At 47.0% G+C, this 27,524-nt stretch overlaps 1 protein-coding gene across 1 annotated transcript in view; it reads right to left on the reverse strand.

Annotated features, from left to right (window-relative positions):
• The window catches only part of dctd (dCMP deaminase), a 56,400-nt gene that overhangs the window by 12,187 nt on the left and 16,689 nt on the right, over positions 1-27,524 (reverse strand). The window contains exon 4 of the mRNA XM_078561837.1: positions 21,076-21,192. Coding sequence (XP_078417963.1) covers positions 21,076-21,192 — 117 coding nt within the window. The remainder of the gene's footprint in view (positions 1-21,075; positions 21,193-27,524) is intronic.

Consider the following 27,524-nt stretch of genomic DNA (forward strand, 5'->3'; position numbering starts at 1 on the left):
GTAATGGTAAACTGGGATAACTTGTAAATATGTTGGATAAAGACTTGGGGGGTTGTACTGTAAAGGTCTGACACATGAAGGGTTAACGTGGGACTGAATATAGTACTGCCCACACAGTGATGTAGGAGAACACATGACACCCACCTAGGGGTTAGTGTAGTGTGGGACAGAGCTGTGTGTAGAAGCAAGCATGGAGACAACTCCTAGCTTGGATCTTTACTGTACCTATGTATATAGTTAATAAATGCTTACTGTTGAACTACCTAAGACTACGAAAACCTTAATAAGACCTACCGAACTACGCCCAACACCTTACAACAGGGGAGAGATGACGCTTTATTTTACACAGCAAATGATGATGATCTGGATTGGCGGTGGAAGCAGAGTCAATAGTAACCTTGAAAAGGGAAAGCATTGCAGGGATATGGGGAAAGAGCCGAAGAGTGAAACTAACTGGGTAGTTCTATCAAAGGGTCATCGTCTTTCCGGATGATAGTGCCCTCTCTCTTGAGGTCTTTAATCCAGACCTTCTTGTCCTTTTGTAGTTCTATCACAGGTACAATGGGTCGACCAATCTCCCCTTCTGCACTGCATGATTCTATGAACTGCCAAGTTAACTGTTCAAAACATACTGTGTGCTTTATAAACTCTAAGGAAGACTAAACTAAAGATGATAACATACTCGCCGCAAGATCAGGTTTTATTGTAAAAATGGTTCTTAGAAACTACTAAAGTATCCTGCGGGTCCCAGAGCACCAATCATGGAGCAGCTTGCAGGAAACAGGGCCAGCAATGCTACTTCAGGAAGTGACCACACATCCTGATGGTGTTGTGCAAATAAGCACTGCATGACATAAATAGCGTATTTTAATGAATTATACAGATATTAAAACTGCTGGAAATGTCCGGTCACCATTTGGAGAGAAAAATGGGGTACATCATTTGATCAGATTTCTACTGGTTTGCAGTGTTCACCATCTTTGGAACATGTATCGTCAAGTCAGGTTTGTGTCCTTTTCAAATAAACATTCTATGTGCCTATTTATGACTTTTCCCAGAATATTTTTTATTATGTGAAACTGAAAATTGCAAAGATAGAAATCAGACAACCCAAGTTTTTTTTAATTCTATGGGATATGGGCATTGCTGGCAAGATTAGCATTTGTTGCCCATCCCTAATTGCCCTTGAGCTGAGTGGCTTGCCACACCATTTTAGAGGGCAGTTAAGAGTCAAGCACATCACGGAGAGAGAGAGACAGAGAGAGAGTGACAGATGGACAGACAAGACAGGTCACATGTAGGCCAGACCAGGTAAGGATGGCAGATTTCCTTCCTTAAAGGACATTAGTGAATCAGGTGGGTTTTTATGACAATCAGCAATGCCTTCATGGTCATCATTACTGAGGCTAGCTTTTCAATTCCAGATTATTAATTGAATTTAAATTCCACCAGCTGTCGTGGTGGGATTTGAACCCATGTCCCCAGAACATTAGCCTTGGCTTCTGGATTACTAGTCCAGTGACATTACAACTATGCCACCAGCTACCCCAAAAGTTACCAAAATAAAATATAAAGAAAGTCTTTTAATTCTAGATCTCAATGCACTGGGCATACAACTTTTTGACATGTGCAGTGACTTCTGTTATGTGGACAAACATGGCAGCCTTATCGAGCAAAGAATTAGTCCTAAGATTTGGAATTCACACCCGAAACCCCTCTATCTCTTTTAAAATGATCCTTAAAACCTACCTCTTGGACCAACCTGCCCTAATATCTCCTTGTGTGGTTCAATGTCAAATTTTGTTTGATAATGGTCCTGCGATGTGCCTTTGGACATTTTACTATGTTAAAGGTGCTAAATAAATGTAGTTTGTCGTAGTAGCATTCAGCAGGACACCAGGAAGCTTTATCTTTGAAGCTTCGCATTGGACCGGCAGCATCTACATAAACTAGCACAACAGGCAGGCGGGACTTTGGTTTAACAGCTCAATTGAAGTACAGCCTTTTGATAAAATGGCCCTCTTTCAGTGCTGCACTGAAATGTCAGCCTAGGTTCTGTGCTCCTGTATTGGATTTTGAAACCTAGTCATCTGAACTCAAAAGAAACCGTGCTCGTTGCTTAACAAAGCCAATTTAATACGGCACACTTTGAAACTCAAACGGCAGCTCAGCTCCCTCAGAAGCAGTTGCTAAACACCACAACAACCTAGTCTTGACATTAGATGAAATTTTCACCAGGTGACATCTCAGTTGTTTATTCATGCACTATACTCATGCATTTCCTTGAGCTACACAAGGCTACAAAGAGACAGCTTAAAGGAAAGCGCTGTCATCTGTAGCCGGTGATTCCAATTAGATAGTGGGAGATATAAAGATCATGGTCCGATCAGAAACTAAAAACGACTATATCAGAGCCACTGAGTCAAGGGGCTCCAAGAGGTGCAATATCTGCAAGTGAATAATCAGTGTCTAGTTTTAGTGGGGCAGATTGAGGGTGGGGGTGCACGACAAGCACAGAAAGCTAAAAACATCTAATAGAGTCCACCATTCAGTCAGATTGCACTCCATTATAAAAACAGAATTACCTGGAAAAACTCAGCAGGTCTGGCAGCATCGGCGGAGAAGAAATCAGTTAACGTTTCGAGCCTTCATGGCCCTTCGGCAGAACTGGAGCATAGTTAGAAGAAGGGAGAAATATAAATTGGTTTAAGGTGGGATTACATTTCTAGATTTATATTTCTCCCTTCTTCTAACTATGCTCCAGTTCTGCCGAAGGGCCATGAAGGCTCGAAACGTTAACTGATTTCTTCTCCGCCGATGCTGCCAGACCTGCTGAGTTTTTCCAGGTAATTCTGTTTTTGTTTTGGATTTCCAGCATCCGCAGTAGTTTTTAGCTTTTTGCACTCCATTATGCTGGACAAAATCTCTCACAACCACCTCCCCCATTCCAAACCCAGTGCGACAGTTGTGGTTTCATTTTGAAATTATTAAAGGATTAAAGTGCTAGCAGTTTCTGAAAAGTGGTCTTGAGTTGTCAATACTGCAGAGAGCTCATCACTCACTTGAAAAACAGTGTTAATGATTTATGAGGTCCATCAGGCAAGTAAAATAACTCCTTTTAAATCATCCAGCACATCGCTGTAATATTCTATTTATGGTAACTTTTTGGTGTTGAGTTGCAAAAAGAAAACATAACAGATGGCTTAAAACACCAACCTTTTGGGGAGGGAGGGGGTGATATTTCTTTTAAAAGAATGCCTTTTTCTTTGTAATTAATGACCAAGTAATGAAAGCTCACATTTCAATGCAGTGTGGAATTAATCAGTGTGCAAAATAGGCATTCACGCATTTTATGTTCAAAGGCAGTTTTCTGGCCTCGGATCTCAATTGTTTCGCATGCAAAGATTTAACAGCAGGAGTTCCCGTGCTTGTCCCATGTATTTTCTGTGTATTGAATCAAGGCCGTCAATAAATTTTATCCCCAGTATCAGTCTGTCCTTTGTCTGTCTATAAACATCATTAAATGCCTTATCTGCAAAAGAAATGTCAACATAGAGAGAATTAATACAACTGTATAAATTGGTGCCATTCTTGCAAACCTCTTGGCTCAGTGTCAATTGAAACATTAGGTCAAGCAGCCAGCGATTGGTATGCTGAAGAGTATGTATACAGCTCCACTTACAACAGCTGGCACAGGCCAGATATAAATGCATCACGACATAAAGGGAGAGTTTGTTTAGTGGATGCACTGGTTATGATTTTCCACAATTCCCAAGATTCTAGAATGGTCCCAGAAGAACGAAAGTTAGTAAATGTAACAGCGCTATTCAAGAAAGGAAGGAGAGAGAAAAAAAGGGAACTGTCGTTTAGTTAACCAGACATCAGTCATCAAGAATGCGTTGGAATCTATCATTAATGAAGTCTTAACAATGCACCTAAAAAATCATAGTATGATTAAAGTCAACAAGGATTTTTATGAAAGTGAAACTGTGTTTGAAAACTTAAGAGTTTTTTGCAGGTATAGCTATTGGGGTAGGTAAAAGGGAATCTGTGGATTAAACATACCTGGATTCCTAAAAGCCATTTGATAAGGTGCTACACAAAAGGTGAATATGCAAGATAAGGGACGGAATTGTCCCAGATTTTCACTAAGTGCGGTAACAGGCAGGAAAAACGACGCTTTACCTGCTGGCCACAATTGTGGTTTTTCATGCCTTATCATCCCAAACCCGCCGCATTATTTATGCATTCCCGGGATACACGCTGTTTCCATGGCAGGCAGGTTCCCATTTGCCTGCCATGCCATCATCACACCACTTCATCACACCAGACATCATATTTAAAGTACAGCCGCACTCAATGCTTCCAGCCCAGGACTGCAGCAAAGAAGACATGGTCCCTAAAGGCCTCGAGCGGCTTTTGGACTCCGTGGAGGCCAGCTGTAATGTCCTGTATCCCCACTCTGGCAGCAGAAGGGGCAGCAACATTACCACTCCAGCTTGGTAGGCGATGGCAGTAGTGATCAGTGCCAATGCTGCACAGCAGAGGTTGGCCATCCAATGCAGATAGAGGATGAATGATCTTGTTGTGTGCCAGGGTATGGCAACTATCTCTGCACTCTAAACTCTCACACTCAAGCCCATCACGCATTCACTGGCATCACACTCACTGCCAGCTCAAGGGGCATCACCACCCATTCTCACACACACACCCTCACATGTCCATCTGGCCGCATCTCCTCTGGAGCCTGCCTCCTCAGCCCTCACAATCTGGAGACCACTTGCACAAATCAACATGTGTACCCACTCACACTCTGGGATACCCTCCTTCTGTAGTACAGCCCTTGTCCAGCAGCCTCTTCCATTGCCTGAGGCCAACTCTTCCCCCTTCCCCAAGCAAGCCCTTGCCCTGTAGCCATTGAAAAGTCGCCCATATATGGCTGATCTGATGGGTAGAGACCTACCTGTGAGCCCCCTAAAAGTGGTGGTGCTGTCTGTGAAGTCTGGACTGCGAGTGCTGACTGAAGCAAGGTAGGCAAACAAACCGTGAATTCCAGAGCAAAGTGCAGCCCGCTAAGTATATGCCTTGTATCTGGTGATGTGAAACATGTCAGTGTGCTTTCCCGACATGGGGAGATGATCCAGCAGTGGCGGCATGGATGAGTCCGGTGGGCTGGCCTTATAATGGTATGCTGGCGTACTACAATGAGGTTCCTGACATCTGATGGTGGGGAACGCGGCCCGCCATTGACGGGCTGAGTGGATGGTCTCAAACTGATTTCACAATGTCATGAAACCGATTTCTGACCTTCTTGCCATATTGTCCACTCACGCCACCGAACACGCTCAACACCAGTGGGCACGGAAAATCCCAGCCAAAGACTCATGAGGCGGAATCATCCCAGATTTGCACTAAGTGCAGTGACGGCTGGCAGGTAAAACGTATCGTCCCAAACCCGCCGTATTAATTACGCATTCCCTGGAAACACGCTGTTTCCATAGCGGGCAGGCTCTCATTCACCCGCCACACCATCACCTTGCTGCTTCATCACACCGGGTGCCAGATTTAAAGTCCAGCCATGAGCACACATCTCCATACTTCCAGCCCAGGGCTTCTGCAGTGAGGATGTCCACGAAAGGCAAAAAGGCAGCAGCCCCCAATTTTAATGATGCATCACTGGAGCACCTTTTGGACACAGTGGAGGCCTGCCACGATGTCCTCTACCTCCTCTCTGGCCGCAGGACGGGCAGCGTCATGACTAGCTAGGCTTGGGAGGCAGTGGCAACAGTGGTCAGCGCCAACGCCCTTCAAAAGAGGACATCCGCCCAGTGCCAGGGTAAGTCACTCTTTTCATCACTCTCAACTCACACACTCACAAACCCATCACATGTCCACAGGGCCCTCACTCACTGCCAGTTCAAGGGACATAACCATTCACTCTCACACACACCTTCATTGTCCTAACCCGTCATCACCACCCACACATGCCAGGCATACTTATCAAATGGCCTGGCAGGCGACCTGCTTACACTCTCTCTATCTCTATTCATGCAGGACAGCTGGCACATGAGAAGGAAAGGTTGCAGACCGGTGGAGGAATGCCTAAAATCAAGGTCCTCACCGACTTTGAAAACAGAGCCATTCAGCTGGCTGGCAACAATCTGGACCGTACCTGTGTTGGCAGTGAGGTCGATGGTGCTCTACTAAGTGAGGACCCAGCAATGTAACATCCACCAAACAACCATGCCGTGAGTGATGTGTCCTGTTTCACAGGCCACTGCCATACACTAATTATCTCCCCTTGCTTCCGCAGGCACATCTGGGAAACAGCCAACGGAATCCACGACCCATGGCCTCCAATCAAATCCCGAGGCTTTCTCTGAAGAGGAATTTGGAGGCACCCTCCTTGAAGGCCCATCACAGCTCTCACCAACACCCTCCACCAGTGCATGGACACACACAGCGGTGGGGCTTAGCTTTACAATAGCCTCGGGATCACAACCTGGTGAGCACATCACATTGTCTGATCGACAGCAGGTGGCGGCATGGACTTCCCAGGTGTCCAGCACTCAGCGGACTGCTGGAGGCAAGAAATTTGCTGAGTCCGAGATAAATAATGAGCATCTGGACCTGGTCAAGTTACAGTTGCTGGAGCTGCAAAGGCAAGCTCGGGAACGTCAGGAAGGGGTGGCCACTGCACCCCTCAGATTGCAAGGCATGATAGAAGAGTCTGTCCGCCTTCAGGTTGAGGTGATAGCGCCGGCATGCTAATGCACCAAGGACAACACTGGCAGGATGGCAGCCGCTATGGAGATCTCTGCCCAGGATGTCACTCTTGCACTGCTGCATGGGGTCAACGCCATCACTGATGCCATAGTTGGCCTCCAGCAGGTGTGCCCCCCCCAGGGCCATCCATCCAGGTGACTCCGGGAGGGTCCGGCCCATCCGAATCCCCTCTTCTTGTGACCTCAGCAGCTCCAGCTCCACAGGCCAAGGAGGGTGCCACTGCCACACAGCGGGACCCCAAAAGTAAGCCGGAGCCCATCAGGTCTCGGCCCTCCAGAGGACACCCGCCAAAATCATCACAGATGGGACATAGCAGTCTACAGGCTGCCTCCATCTCTGCCGTGGATGTCCGGGGAGCACCAGGAGATAGTGGCAGTGTTAGGGAAGTTAAGATGATGTAACTCTTTTGTTAGCACAGCCTGGGTGTTAATCACTTGTACATTCTGTTCACTATTGTCAATAAACTCCCAAGAATGTCTCCCTGCCTATGGCTCCTTGTTCTGATGAGCAGTGTTCGTGTCGCTCAGACATGGAACCTTTCTGCACAAGCTAGGGGCAGGTGTTTCAGTCCAGACCCTCCTCCCTGTGCTTTGTGCAGCCTTCAGACCAAAGTGATGGTCCGGCCTCACGCTCACTGGACACATTACTGATGCCTGCACCTCGACGGTGCTTGTCATTGCTGCCAGAATGCCGTGGGCAGGCGTCACAGAGTTCCCGTCATTCTCTCTGTGTGCTCTCAGCACCTTTAAGGTGGGGCTGGCCACCACCTCTTCAGCATCTGTGACCAGTGATGCTGTGCTCCTGAAGAGGTCAGATGCTGAAGGCTGACAAAGGATCAGGTGCTTCTAAAGTTTCATGGCTGAGTCTCACTGATGTGACCCTGATCACAGAGCGTAAGCGAGCTGCCCTTGGCCGGACAGGAGTCACACTCTCAGAGGCTATGTGAAGATCTATGGCGTGTCCTCACTGCATGTTGTCATCATCCTCCACAAATCTCGCAGCTATGAGGGCCTCTCGAGCGCGCCTGCCTCGTCTGGTCAGTGCAAGGGCCTCATCCCAGTCATTGTCGCCTTCAAGGAACTCCTCACCCTCATCCCTGTCGGAGGAGACCTCCAGTTCCTCCATCTCTTCTTCGTACAGCTCCTCTCCCCATTACAACCTGGCGCTGCAAAGGGCACAGCAGACGATGCGTGACATCGTTTTTGGACTTCAGGGATCTGTGACCAACTGAGAATGTAGGAGTCATGCACACTCCCTGGAAACCGTGCGCATACCTGCAGGATGAGTTTGTGGTGGTCGCACACCAGCTGCACATTCAGCGAATGGAATCCTTTGCAGTTGACACAGTTCACCGTGTGTTGCGACGGAGATATGAGCACCACGTGAGTGCAGTCGATGGCACCCTGCAACTGTGAGAAACCTGAGATCTGGGCAAATCCAATTGCTCTTACATCCTGGCTGTCCTGGTCACAGCTGAAATGCACAAAGTTGTGTACCCTCACGAAGATGGCATCTGTGATCTCACAGTTGCATTTGTGGTTGGAGGCTTGTGATATCCCACAGAGGTCACCTGTGGAGCCCTGAAAGCAGCCACTGGCATAGAAATTGAGCGCCGCTGTCACTTTCACGGCCACTGGTGGTGGATGCCCTCCATGTCCCCGTGGCCTCAAATCCTGCAGTAGCTGGTAGATGTGACCGACCAGTTCCCTGGACATGCGCAGTCTTCGGCGACACTGGTTCTCGGTCATCTGCAGAAATGAAAGGCGACGTTTATAGACTCTGGGGTTTAGCTAGGCGCCGATCAGTGATAGCTCACTATGGCTCCTCGGTGGCATGTGCGGGAGCCCCAGCTGCCCCTTCTTCCACAGGGTGTTGCTCCTCCCTCTTAGCAGCCAAGCACCTCAGTCTCTCTCTTCTCCGCCGTCTTCACTCTCTGTAAGCCACGAGGCATATAGCGAGGTCAACAGGCTCCATGATCCTAATGTACTCCTCCTGCAGGACGAAAGAGAGAGACACATGATTAGCATGGGTGTACTAAGAACCTGTCCTGGTTAAGTCTGAAGGCTCTTAACACATCGCGGAGAATGCTGGCCATCACTTGGATGACCAGAGATTAATGCACTGCATGGATGCCTGAAACCCCACCACCTCTGCCCCACTCCACCCGACCGATTGGCGACAGCTTTGCCCATTGTACTGCATACTGTGCTCTCAGCTCAGGCACAGGTATTCTCCTAACCCGCGCTGCAAGACTGCACTGTTAGCTTGAACCATGGGGGAGACTGGTCCAAACTGGGATGACGACATTGCAAAGGGCTGTGAGTGCCTCCAGCAGTGGCCGCTCCACAGTCAGCTTTAGCAAGAAGATTGTACAATGTGCCCAGTCATCCAACTGTTCTGCAGAACACTAAAACACTCATTACTTTGCAGTCTGTGCCCGAAGGGTGAAAAGCTCTGGAGCACTTGGTAGCACTTTGATGCCTCTGTGTTGCTTGAGTGGGCAGATAAGCTAGAGGCCCGACTGCAATATCAACGTGGCTGCGCCTGAACTGTCTCAGCTGCAGAGTAATGGTCGCTTTATACAAGGTTTCATTAATGTGTGGTCTCTCCCCTCGCCCACCCCCCACCCTCCCACCTTGCATGTGCTTGTGCGCTACCTTCAACTGCAGGGGAACCCTTGCATCCCCCGCCCCCTGCCAAGTCACCTCAACCGCAGGGAAGCCCTTGGCCCCCCAAAGCACCTCTACCTTAAAGTCCAACAGGTGTCCCGGGCGAGCACTCCACAAAGTTACTGTGTACTTACCTCCAAGTTCCTCTCAAAGTGCAGCCCGCCAAGTGCACGCCTTTTATAAGCTGTTGTGAAATATGTCGGTATGCAATCACTCCTACGTGCGTGGATGATCCAGCGGGGTGGACATGATTCCGGCGGGCTGGCCTTATAATGATATGCTGATGTATTACAATGAGGTTCCCAACGTCCAATGGTGGGAAACACCGTCCGCCATTGGTGGGGGGAGCAGACGATCACAAACTGGTTTCACGACATCGTGAAACCGATTTTTGGCCTTCTCACCATATGGTCCACTCATGCCACCGAACATGCCCAAAGCCAGTGGGCACAGAAAATCTTGGAGTCAGGTGTAATTAGTATGGACATACAATTGGTTAAGAGACAGGAAGTAAAGAGTAGGGATAAACGAGGCATTTTCAAATTGGCAGGCTGCGATTGATGGAGTGCCGCAAGGGTCAGTGCTGGGGCCTCAGCTATTTACAATCTATATTAATGGCTTAGATGAAGAGGCTGAGAGTAATATATCTAAATTTGCTGGCAATTCAAAGCTAGGTAGGATGTAAGCTGTGAGGAGGATAGAAAGAGGTTGCAAAGAGATCGACTGGTTAAGTGAGTGGGCAACAAGGTGGTTGATGGAATATAACATGGGGCACGTGAGGTCATTCATTTTGGTAGTTGGGATAGAAAAGCAGCTTATCTTTTAAAAGGCATGAAACTTGTAAATGTCGATATTCAGAGGGACTCTGGTGTAACTCTTTTTGAGTCACCCAAATAAACTAAATTAACAAAATTGGGGACAAATTAAAAAGCAGCCCCTTAAAGGGAAACTGCAGAAACAAAGACAAAATTTAAAGGAAACTTACAAACATTAAACCAAAATGTGATTAAGAGGGTCGGTAAAACACCCCAGTCCCCGCAGTGCCCACCAAGCATGGAAGGCCTCGACAGTGTCGGCAGACACAGCGTGCTCCCTCTCTATGGATACCCGGCCGCGAACGTAGCCGCAGAAAAGGGGCAGACAGTCAGGTCAGACAACACCCTCGATAGCCTGCTGCCTGGACCTGTTAATGGCCAACTTGGCCAGGCCCAGGAGCAGGTTCACAAAGAGGTCCTCCTCCCTCCCGGCCCCCCTCTGCACCGAGTGCCTGTAGATCAGAAGCATGGGACTGAAGTGCAAACAAAACAGAAGCAAAAGGTTTTTCAAGTAACTAAATAGGGGGTGCAGCCTACGACAACTTACATACGTGTGGTCAACAGACTCCACAAGGCCCCAAAAAATGTAGGCACCTTGGGAGTCTGTGAACCAGCACATCCTACAGTTGTATAGGACTGCTGCGTGCAGCACCCTCCATCCCAGGTCCCCAATGGAAAATGGGAGGACACCCCCTGTAGAGGGCCCTCCATTAGGGACCTTCACTGCTGGACGGCAACAAGGCATGTCAGGGCGTGTCCAGGTGGCAGGCGAGGTCAAGGATGTGAAGGGTGTGCAGCAGCAGCCCATATAGGAAACCCCTCTGTACCATGCTAAAGGGCACGGAGGGTATTTCCACGGGGTGACTCAGGTTGCGGGGCACCAGCTCCCAAGGGAGGGTTCAGGCTTGGGGCCAACATGGAATTCTGTCCGAACAAGGGTACGCTCGGACAGAAGACCACAGCGCACCTGCGCCACCTCGAGACCCAGAATGACATCGGGGCCGAGCACGCCCGTTCTAAGGTCTTAAATGGCATTGGCCGTGAGCCGGACGTCCATGGACATGCAATGTACCAATTCCTGCGGAAACATCACGCCTCCGCCACTCAGCACATCCCTGATCCTGGTCACCCCGGTAGCCACCGCCCTCCTCTCTGCCAGCCACTGGAAAGGGCAGAAGTGTGGATTCCTGAGCAGCGGCTCTCTGATGATAGCCGCTACTTCTGACAGAGGAGAGCTACGTCGAGAGGTGACCATGTTCCAGACTTTGATCAGGTCCTGGTAAAAGACGGGCAACGCCTGCAAGGAGCCACGATGGTCCCTCAGGTCTACAAACAGGAGCGGCACGTCATAACTCAGGCCATGCACCTGGCGGAAGAAATACGGCGCCAGGGCACACCATCTCGGAAGGAACTCGACGTAAAGGTATCGCTGCAGGGCCTGAAGGCGGAAAGTCGCCACTTGGGTGCCTAGGCACACCAGCACTTGACCGCCCTCCCTAAGCGGAAGACTTAGAACATCAGCAGCGACCCAGTGCAACCTTTTGTCCCAGACAAGTCAACGAGCATGCTCTGGATTTTTGTGACCAAATCCGGGGGAAAGGTCAAAGTGACCTCAGGTGTACTCGTACAAGGAACACAAAGTTAGCATGCAGGTGTAGCAAGCAATTAGGAAGGCAAATGGAATGTGGGCCTTTATTTCTAGAGGATTGAGTACAAGAGTACTCAATCGACTGAGACGTTTGGCCCAACCAGGGGTCTACAGAAAATGCATTTCACACCTCAAGATGAGCAAAAGACAGTGTCGCAGATGCCTTCGCTTGAGTTGGTATGTGGTGGCTCATATCTGTCACAATCTCGGTGAAGATCTGACACCGCATGGAATGGGAGGCCATCTAATGACAGTTGCTCTCAAGGTTACCACTACCCCCAACATTTTTTCCAGTGGATCCTTCTAGAGCTCCAATGGGGACCTCTGTGGAATCTCACAACTGGCTACACATAAATGCAGAAGGCATTTGTGGCCAATGTCCTTTTCAATGAAGCTCACCATTACGTGCAGTTCAGCATGGATGAAGCACACCAGGCTGCCAGAGCTGTGGGATTCGCTGTGCTCTCAGGCTTCCTGCAAGTGCAGGGCATCATCAACTGTAAAGTGCCCTTGAGAGCTTCCTGGCAACAACCAGTGCGATTCATTAATAGAAAAGGATTTCGCTCTCAATGTCCTGCTGATCTGTGATCACACCAAGTAGATCATGTATGATTGTGCTAGGTACCATTGCAGCTCCCACGACTCTTACATCTTGAGTCACTTGCGGGTGTCACAGGTCTATGAGGGCCCTCAGCGCAAAGAGGGTTGGCTCCTGGGTGATAAGGGCTATCCCTTAAAGGTGTGTCTAATGACGCCCGTTCGTCATCCACAGAGTGCACCTTAACAGAGATACAATGCCGCACATTCAGCCACAATGGAACAGACTGTTAACTTCTTAAAGATGCATTTCAGATGTTTGGACCAATCAGGTGGGGCTCTTCAGTATTCACCACAGAAGGTATCCCGCACCATCATTGTTTGCTGCACCCTGTACAACCTAGCACTGCAAAGGGGGAGATGAGTTGCCACATGGAGACATGGAGGAGCTACACGTCTCTTAAGAGGAGGACATTGAAGGGGATGATTTCGAGGAGGGCGAGGGTCCAGATGAGCCAAATGAGGGCGCCATTGTACGTGCATGTGGAAGACATGCCCATGACAAACTCATAGCAACAAGATTCCAAGAGGAATAAGGTGAAGACAAGCTGCTGCGAGCACAAGTTCTCCTGACGCCTTGACGTAGGAGAGACAATAAGACCTTCATTGTCATCCTGAACATCTCACAAAAAGTCAACAATCACAAGATGAGAAGCGGGAAGCATAAGTTGCCTTCACCCCTAACAAGGGGGTCATCCTTGGAAGGCACAGCACCCTAGGGAGCACCTGGAGATAGGTCAAGGAGCTCCGTCCCCCTCTCGCCTAGCCACTGCTGGAATGCACCCATGTCTAGAGCCATGGAGTGTGGGTCCGAGCGCAAATCCGGCAGAAACGGTGCGCTTTATGGATCTGGATCTCCAAGGTAATCACCACCCTCCCAATGGAGACTTTGATGCACTTGCATGCTGCAGCCACGACATCAGACAGAATGTAGACGGACTCCTCTATCCTTCATTCGAGTCTGATGACAGCCTCTCACAATTTTGTCTGATAGGAACATAAGAGCAAGTGGAGGCCATTCAGCCCATTAAGCCTGCTCCACCATTCAATACAATCATGGCTGATCATCCACTTCAATGCCTCATGTTCCCCTGCCTGTCTCTGCATCTTCAACATTTCTCTGTGGGTTGAATGCAGAGGCTCATCCTTGGACTCAGCAGCGGCCTAGTCTCCAACTGTCCACCGACTATCAGAGACCTCGGCTGCCACCACCTTTACCTGCTGTGGACACAGATCCGTGAAGATTGTGAACCCGAACCTACTCTAGAACTAAGACCCACTTGGGTGTGTATATCTGCGCTGGTGGAGGGTGCATTGACAAATTTTCTATAAATGGATCCTCAGCCACCTCATCTAAGGTGGGCAGGGGCTGAGGCACAGGCTGGGGGCCTCTTCCTCCGCCTTTTCTTGCTGGTATCTGGAACAAAGGGAAGAGGCAAATAGTGATTGGCTAGGCAGGCACACTCAGTGTCTGCATGTTGCTGATGTATACTGGATGCATCCTCACTGACTTGTTCTGGGAGGTGGATCTTGCCTTCCATGAAGGAACGATCTTTGTCCTCAACAGACAACTCAGCATTCTCCTCCTCCTCCTCCTCCAAGGTGGAGAAGTCCCACAATTACAGGTTACCATCTCCAGTGTTGTCTCTCCCTTTTGTTGTGGGCTATCCTGTCCTGCATACTGACAGATGGATTGACTGTGAGCACTATGGATGAAAGAGCAGTTTAGAAGCATGCATGCCTGCTGTGCGTGCTAAGCCCTCCCCTGTAACTGCTAAAGATGCTGTTTGTGCAGGATCTTACATGAGATGTTGGTGTTAAAGCAACTGGCTGACAATCAGTGCTGCTGTCCCATCTGCTGGTAGTGTGTGACATCCCTGTGGACTCTAACCCTTAGACTGCCTGATACCCTTAAGAGAGTGTGAGTTTGGAGTGAGTAGAGTCACTGCCAGAGTGGAACATATCATTCATTCTCTTCCTGCACTGCAGGGCAGTCCTTTTTTGGTTGGCATAGGCACTGACCTTCCTGGCAACTTCCTCCAAGGCCACCAAGGTCCAGTGGGAGGGCTTCCTGCTCCCATCCCAAGGGAAGAGGACCTCCCACCTTTCCTGGATGAGAAACTCCAGGGAGTCCTCACTGAACTGTGGACCAGATGGGTTCGTTTTTTTTGTCTGCCATTGCAAAGAAGTTCCCAATACACCTGGGCTGCAGTGAGTGAAAGTGTGTGCAGGTGCCATTTAAATATGACACCAGGACTTTCGACCCCAAGAGGTAATTGCAGGGTGGATGAATCGCTGCCCACCCCACCAAAAGATTCGACAAGCTCCTCGCTGATGCATAATTAATAAGCTGAAAGGCAGAAGATTGGGCGCAAAAACCCACCCCGCCACCTAGCGGGAACCGTGCCATTTTCCCGCCCGCCACCGCACTTGGCGTCCAAAACAAAAAATTCCACCTGTTAACTCTGTTTTTCTCTCTCCATAGAGGCTGCCAGGCCTGCTGAGAATTCCAGTACTTTCTGTTTTTATTATAAAAGATATATATTCCTGTTCTCTGTAAACCTCAGGTCATTAAATGTGCTGTGGAGCCAAATGCACTGTGCAACTAAGCAGAAAGGTTCCAGGTTCTATCCCCAGACAGTGTCAAATTAGCTGGTCTCAGCTTGGTTGTCTACAAGAGTGCTTTAAATGGCCTGGGGGTGCCTGGCCAAGGGGAGGAGGGGAGATATGGGAGTGGGAATGGGCGAGAAACAACCATGGTTTCCAATTCGCGCTACTATCCTTCATCTCCTGGAAAGTGCACATAGTGATACTGTCAAGAAAGAAAAAAGACTTGCATTGATACAGCCCCTTTCACGACCTCAGGACGTTCCAAGGCACATTACAGCCAATAAAATGCTTTTGAGGTGTGGTCACTGTTGCAATGTAGGAAACGCAACAGACAATCCGCATACAGCAAGTTCCCACAAACAGCAATGTAATAAGGATCAAATAATCTGCTTTTGTGATGTAGATTGAGGGATAGATATCGGTCAGGACACCAAGGATAATTTTCCCACTCCACTTTGTAATAGTGTAATGGAGTCTTTTACATCCACCTGAGAGGGTAGACGGGACCTTGGTTTAACATCTTACCCGAAAGACGGTACCACAGGCAGTGCAATACTACTCCCTCTGTGCTGTGCTGGAGCGCAGCCTAAATTCGTGCTCAAGTCTCTGGAGTAGGCCTTGAACCAACAACCTTCGAATCGTAAGTGAAAATGCTACCGGCTGAGTCGCAGCTGACAGAGATGACTGGGCATCGCAGTGGTCAGTCACTATCAAGGCTACAGTGTGGACACCGCCCAGCTGCATCAGGTGGCTTCAGAGGGTGGCATCTGCGGAAGCAGTTTACCACCCACTTTTATTGGCTCAGTTATTTTTAAGGAAGCTCTCGGTAGATTACATGACTGTTGGTGAGGAGCATCTGGTCATGATGCTGCAGAAATTATTAATGTGGGGCAAGGTTTGATATACCAGCTGGTTTTCTGCTTGTCATTTTTATATGTTCACAATCCAACGTGAAGCAATACCATCAGGAAAAACATGGAAGAAAACTGGAAGGTGATAGGTTATACACCAACTAGCAGCCTTCTCATTTGATTTAAGAAATGTGTGCTATTCGTGGCAACACCATGTCTTACATGAAAGGGCCAATTAAAAATTGTTTTTAAACACAATAATTTATTTTAGATCCTATAACTGTTATGCTAGAAAGAAAATATTTAGCTAAAAAATATAGTTATGCCTTACACAGCTAATGTGCAATTGCTTTTTGAAACTACACTTACTGTTCTTGGCACCTGTCCTCAAGAGACAACTGTGCTGATCACAGGCACAGTGGCAGAGCAGTGAAAATGCTGCTCATTTCACACTCCCCTGAATACACAGGGTCAGAGCAAGCATCTCAACGCCTGTGTTATTTATTGATTCCCACTCTATCTCCCATCTTTCAGCAGCATGCTTGCAATAATATCCGATAGCTTCCTCATGACCTTTCACTGCCCACAGTGTTCCATCTTCTGTTTCTTTTTTTTTGGGGAAAAAAAAAGCATATAGAAATAAAAAGCATGGAACTCAATCCAAAAGAATCGGGTAAAGTATCAAATAAAGCAGCTACTCAACTTGAAAACAGCTGGGATTAGGAGCCGGGAAGCTGAGAAGTCGCCAATAGCCTACAATAGGGCATGTCCATTACAATTATTTGTTTGCTTCTCAATTGAAACTTAACTGATTTGAATGTTACAATCCCATACCCGGCTCCCATATCTTGTTATGGTCCTGCACGAGACTCCAATATTTGTTACAATCTGGTTAGGGACCAATAATCTTTTCTGTTCAAGTAGACGAAATTTGAAACCCCAGTTACTCACTAAGCAAATAAAGGCACAAGATTTCACAATTTCAAACGAACAGAAAAAAATTTACTATGCAAAAACCAACCAAGCAAACAGTCTATACTCTATTGTACACTCGAACATATAGAATTAACATGCGGTAAACGAACAGGCAAACTGTGGTCGAACACACCACAAGCTGCACATTAAACAGCAGACACAACCAAGACAGGTCCCCCGAATTTTCTCAGCAACCCACACGAATGCCAGGGAATCACAAAAATTCTTTAAAACCCTGTCTTCCTCCGAAGGGATTTCTGCTTCTCTCTCTCTCTCTTTCAAAGAGCTAATCTGATCCCCAGCCAACAGCAGCTCTACTCTACCCGAGTTCCACGGGTACAACCTTAACCCAAAAGGCACACTATTCCAGATTTCTCTCGAATGTGCTTCCAGGTCGAGCCTTTTTAGTCTTCTTTTCCAGTTGAGCTGATGTCCTACTGAGACAGCATTCCACCCTGTGCTGGCCAGACGACACTCCCGTATCTAAACACAGGCACGGTCCCAGATTCTCAGCCATGCTGCTGCCAACAACTGCTTCTGGGTTTCCATGAGCCCCAGCTCTTAGCAGCACCGAGCAAATGGCAGCACTTCAGCTGCATGGAGTTGACTCTCCTCTCTGTCTGCTTCCTACGGACTGCTGTTCACTTTGCGCCTTGAATGGAACTGTATGACCCGTTAATATCTCCCAACATGATTCCGCCCCTTTTCCTAGGTAGGAATGTATCAACCCTTGGCACATTCTGTACCCTAAACGTTACAATCCCCAGTCAACCAAAGGTCACCCCTACAGATGCAAAGTAACTGTGGCTCCACACCTAAAATGCGCGCACACAGACAAAAAAAATCCCCAAAATATAGATTTCATCACAGAGAAACAAATTAACACATCGCTCAGAACTCCACTAATACTAGGAGTTACAACTGTGTGGTCACAATCCCAGCTGCCTAACCAACTTTTACTCATAGATTAGAAATTTTCACCACACAAGGGTTTACCAACAGCCTGCCAATGCAGGTGAGAGAGGCCAGTCAGCCCATCTGCCTCATTCTTCCATGGATATCTGCAATACTCCTGGTCCCCAGTTCCATCACAGCATCTAAATGCCTCTTGAGTATTTCTGGAGTTTAGTCTCCACTTTAGCACAGTTTATTGGGAGAACTACAGTGATATTTAAACAAGTGTGAGAGGTGGCAGCAGCAGCACCTACTGGGAGTCTACGACTGGCAGATGACAGGGGTTGTCAGAGGTAGTAGCAGCACAGCCTATCAGGAGGATCACAATGATAGTTAAGTGTTTAACTTATCATTAATCTAAGTATTAAGAGGATAACATCCTTTAGGCAAAGTATCTGCCATACATAAATAATCAGAAATGACGAATAAATGTGAAATCAAATTAATCTATAAACTAGATGTGACCATTCCGATGCATTCCTGGGTGGCCTCCCAAGTTCTACCCATGTAAATCGGAGGTAATTTTTCTGCCTGAATCCTAACTTGCACCAAGCCTAGTTCACCCATCACTCCTGTGTTCGCTGACCTACATTGGCTCCCGGTTAAACAGCGTCTCCATATTAAAATTCTTACCTTGGTTTTCAAATGGCCTCATGACCCACCCCACCCCCATCTCCCCACCTGTCTATAATCTCCTTCAGCCCTACAATCCACCCCCTCCAAGATATCTATGCTCGCCCATTTCTGGCCTCTGAGCATGCCTGATTTCAGTCACACCACCATTGCCTTCAGCTGCCAAGGCCTTAACTTCTGGAATTCCCTCTCTTAACCTCTCTGCCTCTCTTCCGTCCTTTAAGACACTCCTTAAAACCTACCTTTGACCAAACTTTTGGTCATCAGCTATAATATCTCTTGATGTGGCTTGGTGACACAGAGAAAATATTTCCATCTGTAGGGAAGTCCGAAACATAATTATAAAATAGTCACTAATAAACCCAAAGGAGAATTAGGAAGATGCTTTTTTATTCGAAATGGAAAGAACGTGGGGCGTGCTACCAGAAGCACTAGATGAGTTGAACAGCATAGATGCATTTAAGCAGAATCTAGATAAGCACATAAGGGAAAAAGGAACAGAAGGGCGTGGTGATTGGGCTGGATAAAAATGGGTGGAAGAAGCCTCCTGTGTAGCATAAACAGTGGCACAGCCCAGATGGACCAAATGGCCTGTTGCCATGCTGTGGACTCCACGTAACTACACTAGACAAAGGAGCAACTGAGGTGAAGAAATTATATTTCTCATATTAGTCCTGAACTTGCGTCTTAACACTTTGCACCTGTGCCTCAATGTCTTGCAGCTGCGACTTAATTTGACGTGGTAATCTGTATTAACTGTTTTTATTCCACTTAGTATCTTATATCAAAGTACCATGATCCCTCTCCCTTTTCCTGGCAAAGATCATCAAACATTTTCTCTCCTCCCTCGATTCCTTGCTGGGATATGGCATCCATTGGCAGCAAACAGTAACTTGCTCAGGAAGTTGTTATTTGTGCACAAGCCTGGACAGTAAATGTCAGTGGACTATACAATTGCAGCTAGCAATACTGAAGGACCTAACACTGTCTTAACCAGTGTCCACACGCACGCTACCAACCAGATTAACTGTATAGCAAATTGAGAAAGGGAACCCTGACTAACGGTCCTCTCCTAATTCAGGGGCAGGTGCCAATTAAAGTAACCCAGCCACTAGCCCTGCTGAGATCAACGAGCTCAGGCAGCATAGACTAGGGATTGAGTGTCATTGTTTTTATGGTTCAGCTACTTATTTCCTTAACCAGTTAAGTCATTGCAAGTGTCTACAACATTTAAGCAAAGATATTATCCATTCACTTTTATGGAAGCCTGCTTGTTAGATGTAAATTGCTCTGACACTTGGGCATATAACTGAACAATGTGAATGCAGCAGTAGATTAATAGCCTCAATCATTACCTCTGCAAATCCTTATCCAACATCAGTTCGCAATCAACGGTAAATGTCAAGGATTCTTCAAACTTTAAAACCATTACAGGGGAAGACATTTCTCAATAAATTAGCTTCTGAACTTCAGTGCACAATCAGCTTCACTGATGCTGCACTCCCAGTGGGCAGAAGTGTTTGAAGGTTTGATCTGAGATAAGGCTGCAAGGCCAGAGGGCCCATTCTTTATCCTTCGAGTGTAGCTTCCCATTGGGAGTGCAGTAGGCCAGAGTTTATTTATGCGTTCTTTCAGTAACGGAAAATTGGCTAACAGCAGACACAGAGATTGTACTTTTTAATGCCACAACTTAGTTCCAAATGGTACAGTGGGTAAAATGCACCACCTGGCAAGACAGCGGGCCATTTCAAATCAGGGATGCTGCTGCTTTGATGCCTGGACTGCAAACAACTCAGCCAACTTTAGCCAGGCTGACACTAGGTGCAATACAATGAACCACAGTGCCCTTGAACCATGGGAGATTAAAAGAAATGGGGTCAGTCAAGGTTCTCCTCCCCACTATCTGGTGGCCACGTGCTGCAAAGTGCGTGCGATGAGAGGATCAGGCTCAATGGCTGATGCCCATCGCAGTTTAATAACCCTGTAGCAATCGCAAGTCAAGGCTCACACGTTAAGAATAGCTGCTTGGGTCAGTTACCCAAAGGAAGTCCTACCCCAGCAACAACCAAAACTTTCAGGATGAGGTGATTATAATGGCTGGGGTGGGGTGAGTAACCACATCTTCTCTGCTTTACCAACGTTTTTAATGGAGCAGAAAATGGTAATCTGCCAATGGAATCTGTTTCCGACTATAGTTTCTCCATTAATCTTTCAAATGTGTGCTCAGGGTCTTTAAAGTGCAAGAACCTGACATTAATTATGCGCACGGTTTGAGTTCTTATTTGGCAGCCCATGTTTTAGAAGGTTGCTGATTTAAATTAAAAACATGTTAAGAGTCGCGCATAGAGCAATTAGTCACTGGGAACCTGACACTGCTCAGCGACAGCAAGGGATAATTTTTTGCACAACTGATTGTATGATTAATTTGGACCAAAGGGTACCAGTTTAAAAAAATACTTGCTCTGTAATTTGATATTGAGCTACATGCTGGTATATAAATGCAGCAAATCGAAGTTGGAACAATTGCAAATCCTTACCTGACTGGATGATGAGTTTAGCACATTCATTACAGGGGAACAAGGCCACATATATCGTGCATCCCTTAACATCAGCAGAGTTCTTGTTCAGAATCGCATTTAATTCTGCGTGACAAACTAGAGGAGAGAATAATAAGTCATAAGAGAATTAAAAATAAGATGCATATGCAAAGCAGCTAGCATTCCAATTAATCCTCATCTGGCCTTGTGCTTCCACACAACCTTTGAAGAGGAGGAATTTCTGTCAGAGTTGGGATTAAATAACCAGTTCCTTACATTCTTGTTAGAGATCAAGAGGCTCAGAAGATACCATAAACAGCAAAAGAAGGCAACCTAAAAAAACATCCCATTTTCCATCCTGCTTTTTAGTAAGCAGACGATTTGTTCCATCATTTACATAGGATAACAACCGCTTAGAAACAATTCTGATGTAGTCACCAAGAGTTTACCTGGCCAGATTATAATACACTTGGATCAGTAGTCCTAATGCTTTAACATCTCAGCCTATATCATAAACATATTTTTTAGCAGATAAAAGCAAAAAACTGCGGATGCTGGAAATCCAAAACAAAAATAAAAATACCTGGAAAACCTCAGCAGGTCTGGCAGCATCTGCGGAGAGGAACACAGTTAATGTTTCGAGTCCATCTGACTCTTCAACAGAACTAAGTAAAAATAGAAATGAGGTGAAATATAAGCTGGTTTAAGGGAAGGGGGAGGTGGGACAGGTACAGCTGGATAGAGGGCCAGTGATAGGTGGAGATAGCCAAAAGATGTCATAGACAAAAGGACGAAGAGGTGTTGAAGGTGGTGATATTATCTAAGGAATGTGCTAATTAAGTGTAGAAAGCAGGGCAAGCAAGGTACAGATAGCCCTAGTGGGGGTGGGGTGGGGTGAAGGGAAGGGATCGAAATAGGCTAAAAGGTAGAGATAAAACAATGGATGGAAATACATTTAAAAATAATGGAAATAGGTGGGAAAAGAAAAATCTACATAAATTATTGGAAAAAAAAGGGGGATCGGAAAGGGGGTGGGGATGGAGGAGAGAGTTCATGATCTAAAATTGCTGAACTCAATATTCAGTCCGGAAGGCTGTAAAGTGCCTAGCTGGAAGATGAGGTGCTGTTCCTCCAGTTTGCGTTGAGCTTCACTGGAACAATGCAGCAGGCCATGTGGGCATGAGAGCAGGGTGGAGTGTTGAAATGGCAAGCGACAGGGAGGTCTGGGTCATGCTTGCGGACAGACCGAAGGTGTTCTGCGAAGTGGTCACCCAGTCTGCGTTTGGTCTCTCCAATGTAGAGGAAACCGCATTGGGAGCAATGAATGCAGTAGGCTAAATTGAGGGAAGTGCAAGTGAAATGCTGTTTCACTTGAAAGGAGTGTTTGGGCCCTTGGACGATGAGGAGAGGGGAAGTAAAAGGGCAGGTGTTGCACCTTCTGTGGTTGCATGGGAAGGTGCCGTGGGAGGGGGTTGAGGTGTAAGGGGTGATGGAGAAGTGGATCAGGGTGTCCCGGAGGGAACGATCCCTGCGGAATGCCACCAGGGGGGGTGAAGGGAAGATGTGTTTGGCAGTGGCATCATGCTAGAGTTGGCGGAAATGGCGGAGGATGATCCTTTGAATGCGGAGGCTGGTGGGGTGATGTGAGGACAAGGGGGACACTATCATGGTTCTGGGAGGGAAAGGAAGGTGTGAGGGCGGATGTGCGGGAGATGGGCCAGACACAGTTGAGTGCCCTGTCAACCACCGTGGGTGGAAAACCTTGGTTAAGGAAGAAGGAAGACATGTCAGAGGACCTGTTTTTGAAAGTGGCATCATCAGAACAGATGCGACAGAGGCGAAGGAACTGAGAGAATGGGATGGAGTCCTTACAGGAAGCGGGGTGTGAGGAGCTGTAGACGAGGTAGCTGTTTGGAGTCAGTAGGCTTGTAATGAATATTGGTGGACAGTCTATCACCAGAAATTGAGACAGAGAGGTCAAGGAAGGGAAGGGAAGTGTCAGAGATGGACCATGTGAAAATGATGGAGGGGTGGAAATTGGAAGCAAAATTAACAAATTTTTCCAGACGAGAGCATGAAGCAGCACTGAAGCAATCATCGATGTACTGGAGAAAGTGTTGTGGGAGGGGGCCGGAGTAGGACTGGAACAAGGAATGTTCCACATACCCCATAAAGAAACAGGCATAACTGGGGCCTGTGCGGGCACCCATAGCCACACCTTTTATTTGGAGGAAGTGAGAGGAGTTTAAGGAGAAATTGTTCAGTGTGAGAACAAGTTCAGCCAGACGGAGGAGAGTAGTGGTGGATGGGGATTGTTCGGGCCTCTGTTCGAGGAAGAAGTGGAGAGCCATCAGACAATCCCGGTGGGGGATGGAAGTGTAGAGGGATTGGACATCCATGGTGAGGAGGCGGTTGCGGCCAGGGAACTGGAAATTGTTGATATGATGTAGGATGTCAGAGGAATCACGGATGTAGGTGGGAAGGGACTGGACAAGGGGAGAGAGAATGGAGTCAAGATAGCAAGAAATGAGTTCCGTGGGGCAGGAACAGGCTGACACAATCGGTCTGCCGGGTTAGTCCTGTTTGTGGATTTTAAGTAGGATGTAGAAGCGGGCGTCCAAGGTTGGGAGACTATGAGGTTGGAAGCTGTGGAAGGAAGATCTCCAGAGGAGATGAGGTCAGTAACAGTCCTGGAAACAATGGCTTGATGTTCAGTGGCGGGGTCATGGTCCAGGGGAGGTAGGAGGAAGTGTCTGCGAGTTGACGCTCAGCCTCTGCGAGGTAGAGGTTTTTTAGCAGGCTGTTTGTCCTTCTTTATGATGATCAAAACACATTACCACATGGGCAACCAAAAATAAACATCACCAGCCAAAGCAATTCAAGTCCAAGGTTTCTTTACCTCTGATCTCTGCAAGCTATCCTTAGATATCGGAAGAGGTGGGTAGATGACCAATGTTTACAGTTCCATCACCAATGTCCAAGATGACATTAGGTGGTAGGCAAAAGCAGCCGAGGCCAACAGGCTCTTCTAAAGCAAAAGGTCAGCCCTCAGCAGGAGAAGTTGATGTCCGGGTGCCCAGATATGACGGCAGAGCGCTCATCATCCAGCCTGCCCCACCATGCAATACATCAGGGAACACCCAACTGCATAATTAATGAGCCCAGCATTGTGCGATTCGGCGTGAACTCCCACCGGGCTTTGTGGCTGGAAACACTCGCGGTTTCTGCTCCCGCCACGGAACTTAGGCCCCGGAAAGGAAATTCCCAGCCTGTTTCTCTCCACAGATGCTGCCAGGCCTGCTGAGTTTATCCAGCACTTCATTTTTATTTTAGATTTCTAGCATCCACAGTATTTCACTTTTATTTTATTACTAACATTTATAGGTCTGCTCAACACACCATTTGTTTTCTGCCACTGGTGGCGCACGTTCCATTTTGTGGCAGGAATCATGACCTCCAAGTATACTGTCCAAAAGATGTTGTGCTGTAGTTTGAATGCTAAAAATAAGACTAAGCTCAGTAAAGCACTCTTTCCTCACACTCCCCCTCACTTTTCAAGATAAGCAAGAACCTTAGGGTTACTGCCTGGATGCATAAATTACCCTCCCCACTATCTCTGGCTCCCATTTTATCCAAAATGCAGTGGCCATTTTGTTTTTAACATATTGTCTGTTAAAGCCTTCAATGTGCAGTGTTTCGTCTTTCTTTCTCCTCTTCCCCCAAGAGTTTACTCTGCTTCCCACAGACATGGCAACTCTCTCCCTGTCGGGGAAGTCTGAGTGTCAGCTCCGATAGATTCAAGTGTCTTCATCAGCAGTTGAGTGCTGCAACCGCTGAAATCTCCCGAGGATTGTGGCTGCGAAGAAGCCAACAACAAAAAAATATATACAAATACACACACCCAGCTCAGAAGACAGGAAGGCCCCGACTCTTTTCGTAAAAGTAACTACTAATGACATTTTAAGGCAGCCTAGAAAAAGTAGATATCATTTTTCAATGTCTTGCAACATTTATAACAAGCCATTAACATTAATGCAGTTTTATCTCTTCACGGAAAAAAATCCCAAGTGATTTCCAACAGAGATGGTAGCTCCATCTATCTCTGCAGTTTTATTCCACCAGAGAATCTAAAAGAACTGTGTGAGGCTGCTAAACCTTATTGCACGGTGTGCCAGTGTGAAAAGGAAAGCAAGAGCAACTTAACAATGACAAGCACCAGGCAAACAGCTGGAGGATGATAGAGGAAAATGAAAACTGTGAAGCAGCTGCAATTCAAAACATTTTATTCCAATGAGATGTTAAGTAAGTGCTTAAAATTAAGAGCACTTTCTGGATTTTCTCTAATTGCATTTTCCACAAATTTGCTATTTAAAATTGTAACCGGGGAGGAGAAGGAAAGTGGGCTGGCATTCATGTCAGTAACTAGGGTTTCCCTATTTCTAAAGCTGCTGAGAGGGGGACCTAGAGGTAGCATTACAATGCTTAACCAGGTACTCTAAGCTTCCACAGTGCAACTGGTTTAGATGTCCTGCTCTCTCACTAAGAGGTGGGGGGGCAATGGCAAATAAAGTAACTTCTGTAGTCATTTACAGATTAGATATACATCTAGAGTGTAGCATCAAGGAGCCCTAGCAAAACTGAAAACAATGGGAATCAGGGGAAAACTTTCCATGGGTTAGAGCCATACCCAGCACAAACAAAGCAGGTTGTGGTTGTTGAAGACAAATCATCATAACCCCAGCATAATGCTGCGGGAGTTCCTCAGGTTAGTGTCCTTGGCCCATCCATCTTCAGCTGCTTCATCAATGACCTTCTTTCCATCATAAGGTCAGAAGTGGGAATTTTCGCTGATGATTGAACAACGTTCAGCACCATTCACGACTCCTCAGATGCTGAAGCAGGCCATGTCCAAGACCTGGACAATATCCAGGCTTGGGCCGATAAGTGACATTCGCATCACATATGTTCCAGGCAATGACCATCTCCAACAAGAGAGAATCTAACCATCTTCCCATGACAATTAATGGCATTACCATTGCTGAATCTCCACCAGCAACATCCTGGAGAAGTGGGCTTACCATCGGCCAGAAACTTAACTGGGTCAGCCATATAAATATTGTGCCTACAAAGGCTAAGAATTCTGCAGCGAGTAACTCACCTCCTGCCTCCCCAAAGTCTGTCCACCATCTACAAGACACAAGTCAGGAGTGTGATGGAATAATCCCCACTTGCCTGGATGAGTGCAGCTCCAACAACACTCAAGATCGGCGGCATCCAGGACAAAGCAACCCACTTGATTGGCACCTCAGCCACCACCTTAAACAAGCATTCACTCCCTCTGCCACTGACACACAGTGGAACAGTGTGTACGATCTACAAGATGCACTACAGCAACTCGCCAAGGTTCCTTCAACAGCATCTTCCAAACCCACAACCTCAAGCACCTACAAGGACAAGAGCAGCAGACACAAGGGAACATCACCACCTGCAAGTTCCCTTCTAAGTCACACACCATCCTAACTTGGAACTATATTGTAATTCCCTTCACTGCTGCTGATTCAAAATCCTGGTACTCCTTTTCTAACAGCACAGTGGAAGTGCCTACATCATATGGACTGCAGTGGTACAAAACAGCAGTTCTTCACCATCTTTGCAAAGGAAATTAGGGGTGGGCAACAAATGTTGACCTTACCAGTGACACTCACATCCCAGGATCAAATAAAAAAAAACCTACGGTTATGGAAGAAGGTCTCATAATTTCACCAAAGCCACTGGCCCAGAATTTGTTGGAGTGGGAGGTACCTACACCACATGGACTGCAGCGGTTCAAGAACGCAGCTCACCACCAGCTTCGCAAGGCCAATCAGGGATGGGCAACAAATACTGGTCTAGCCAGCGACGCCCATATCCTGTCAAAAAATAAAAAAAACTTGCAATGCACCCAGTTAGTTAGCTAGTTTCCACACTTCACCTTGAAAATATTTTGCTCTGTAAATTGCTTGGATTATGATCTGATAAAAGTGCAATGGGGTTAACAGTGCATATGAGACCTTGGACAAGGAGGCCAATAATGACTGGTTATTATTTTAGCCAATGAGATTTAGGGATTAAGAAAGAAGCAGAGAAATGGTGGAGAAGGAAATAGGGTGAACTAGTGTCAGCACCAACTTTTATTTAGATAGCACCTTTAACATTTCTAGGTTTATTATGAAGCAAAATTTGACACCAAGCCACACAAGGAGATATTAAGGCAGATGTCCAAAAGCTTGATCAAAGAGGTAGGTGTTAAGGAGCATCCTGAAGGAGGAAAGAGAGGTGGAGAGGTGTAAAGAGGAAATTCCAGGGTTTAGGATTTAGGTAGCTGAAGGCCTGGCTGCCATTGGTGGAGCAATTAAAATCAAATCAGAAATCAAAATAAAAAGAGCGTCAGAATGATTGGATTAAGAAAC

This window comes from Cetorhinus maximus, chromosome 2 (assembly GCF_964194155.1).
Source record: "Cetorhinus maximus chromosome 2, sCetMax3.hap1.1, whole genome shotgun sequence".
NCBI classification, from domain to species: domain Eukaryota; kingdom Metazoa; phylum Chordata; class Chondrichthyes; order Lamniformes; family Cetorhinidae; genus Cetorhinus; species Cetorhinus maximus.